This window comes from Mustela nigripes, chromosome 15 (assembly GCF_022355385.1).
Source record: "Mustela nigripes isolate SB6536 chromosome 15, MUSNIG.SB6536, whole genome shotgun sequence".
In the NCBI taxonomy this organism is placed as follows: Eukaryota; Metazoa; Chordata; class Mammalia; order Carnivora; family Mustelidae; genus Mustela; species Mustela nigripes.
Window position 1 is genome coordinate 62,356,027 of NC_081571.1, and position 2,567 is coordinate 62,358,593.

The window sequence follows — 2,567 nt, forward strand, 5'->3', positions numbered from 1 at the left end:
AACAAAAAAATTTGAAACTGGCATGCTAGAAGGATTTGTATTGATAGATGGTGAAAAATTTTTGCTGCTTTATGCCAGAAATCAAGAGAAACTAATAATCCCATTTCAAAATGCACTTAAAGAAGAGTAATTGAAACAGATCATATCTTTGTGCCATTCTTCAGATTATTTTACTTGAATTGTTTTGTAAATTGAATCCAGCTTGTGGAATCACCTAGTCATGAGTTTGCTGATTTTACCAAACTAATTTATTAGGTTAAATTTGCTTAACATTTATTAGATTAAATTCACTTAAAAAATAGCTGGCTTTTTCTGAAAATTTTATTAAAATATATAGGAAAGGGCTTTATTGTAACTAAAAGTGCCCAAGTATAATAGGTACCATGTTATAACAGTAAATATTTACAATATATTTTAGGGAAAAAATGACAACACTCAGATTAAATGCAGAAAAGAAAACATCACATTTTTATCACTTGATATTTCCATTGATTCTTCATGGTCTGCAATTGTAAAAGAATCTCAAATGTTTAGATTTCTATCTATTCCAGGAGATTCGTGTTGAAATTTTTTTTCGCCATTAGAAACTGTGATTCTCTATGGGACCTTTTTAGCTTTGCACGCCGATTTTGGAACCAGATCTGGATTCTGTCTTCCTCTAGATTCAATTTTCGAGCTAAGTCTTCTCTGATGTCAATACCAGGATAGCAGTTAACTCTAAAGACATTTTCTAACACTTCAATCTGGTTTTGAGTAAAAGCAGTTCTGGGTCTCTGGCCTCGATACCAACTCAGCTCTCTTTTCAACGAAAGTCTTTCTGAGCCTGAAAAGTAATTTTCGTATTTCAAAAATCTTTCTTCTGGCACTGGGTGATCCACAGTACAAGGGAAGGATATCCCATTGGGAAGGCTTGGGTTATGCACACGTAGGTTAACATCTTTTCCTGAGGAGCCGCAGGTGTCGGCCCAGGGCCTGTGGGGTTTCATTGAGGGAACACAGTCTTTCTTCTGGTCCAGTCCTAAAATGCTCTCAATGGAAAAGGAGCAGGGCGAGGGTTTGCTTTCCCCAAGCTGAGCACCTTCCGGAAGACTGGGAGCCATCCTCGAGTGGGTTGCCCGGAACGACAGCTCTGGCCTTTCCCTGCCTCTTGGCTGGCTCTGCCCCATGTGTCTCTGCTTGACTTTTTCACTCAGCATAATCTCCTCCCACCCCATCCATGGGGGTGGAAAACAGAAGTTTTCCTTCTGTTTCTATTTTTTGAAACAGCTTCAGGAGAATAGGTATAATTTCTTCTTTGAATGTTTGTTAGAATTCTCCAGGTAATCTTTTGGGTCTTTGGCTCTTGTTTTTTGGGAGGTTTTGGTCACTGCTTCAATCTCGTTACTAGATATTGGTCTATACAGGTTGTCAGTTTCTTCTTGATTTTGTTTTGGAAGTTTATAGGTTTCCAGAAATGCATCCATTTCATCTAGGTTACTTAACTTATTGGTGTATAACTGTCGATTATAATTTCTGATGATTGTTTCTATTTCCTTGGTGTTAGTCATGAGCTCTCCCTTTTCATTCATAATTTTATTAATTTGGGTCTTCTCTTTTTTCTTTTGGATTAGTTTGGCCAGTGGTTTATCAACCTTATTAATTCCTTCAAAAAACCAGCTTCTAGTTTCATTGATGTGTTCTGCTGTGTCTCTAGTTTCTATTTCATTAATCTCTGCTCTAATCTTGATTATTTCCCTTCTTGTGTGTGGGATTGGCTTAATTTGTTATTGATTCTCCTGTTCTTTAAGGTATAAAGAGAGCTGATGTATTCTGGATTTTTCAATTTTTTTGAGGGAGGCTTGGAGATCTATGTATTTCCCCCTTAAGACTGCCTTTGCTGTGTCCCATAGGTTTTGGACTGATGTATCTTCATTCCCATTGTTTTTCATGAATTGTTAAAGTACTTCTTGGATCCAAACATGCTTGGGCAGGGTGGTCTTTAGTTTCCAAGTGTTTGAATTACTTCCAAAATTTTCTTGTGGTTGAGTTTCAGTTTCAAAGCATTGTGGTCTGAGAATATGCAGGAAATAATCTCAGTCTTATAGTAGTGGTTGAACCCTGATTTGTGACCCATTATGTGGTCTGTTCTGGAGGATGTTCCATGTGCCTTTGAGAAGAATGAGTATTCTGTTGTTTTAGGGTGGAATGTTCTGTATATATCTATGAGGTCCATCTGGTCCAATGCATCATTCAATGCTCTTATTTCTTTATTGATTTCCTGCTTGGGTGATCTGTCTATTACAAGAGTGGGATATTAAGATCCTCTACTATTAATGTATTCATATCAATGTGACTCTTTATCTTGATTAACAGTTGCGTTATGTAGTTGGCTGCTCCCGTGTTGGGGTCATACATATTTTCAACTGTTAGATCTTGTTGGTGGATAGCTGCTTTAAGAATGATGTAGTATTCTTCCATATCTCTGAGTACAGTCTTTAGTTTGAAATCTGATTTATCTGATATGAGAATCACTACCCCACCTTTCTTTGAGGCACAGTGGCATGAAAGATGCATCTCCATCCCTTCAC

General features: G+C 37.3%; 1 protein-coding gene across 1 annotated transcript; it reads right to left on the bottom strand.

Annotated features, from left to right (window-relative positions):
- Positions 1–542: 542 nt before the first annotated feature.
- On the bottom strand, positions 543–1,100 carry LOC132002522 (homeobox expressed in ES cells 1-like). Its single transcript, XM_059377530.1, has one exon. The coding sequence runs from the start codon at positions 1,098–1,100 to the stop codon at positions 543–545; it is 558 nt and encodes a 185-aa protein (XP_059233513.1).
- Positions 1,101–2,567: the final 1,467 nt, after the last annotated feature.

Excerpts from the sequence above, each read along its gene's own strand:
- LOC132002522 (XM_059377530.1), bottom strand. The coding sequence starts at position 1,100 with ATGGCTCCCAGTCTTCCGGAAGGTGCTCAGCTTGGGGAAAGCAAACCC.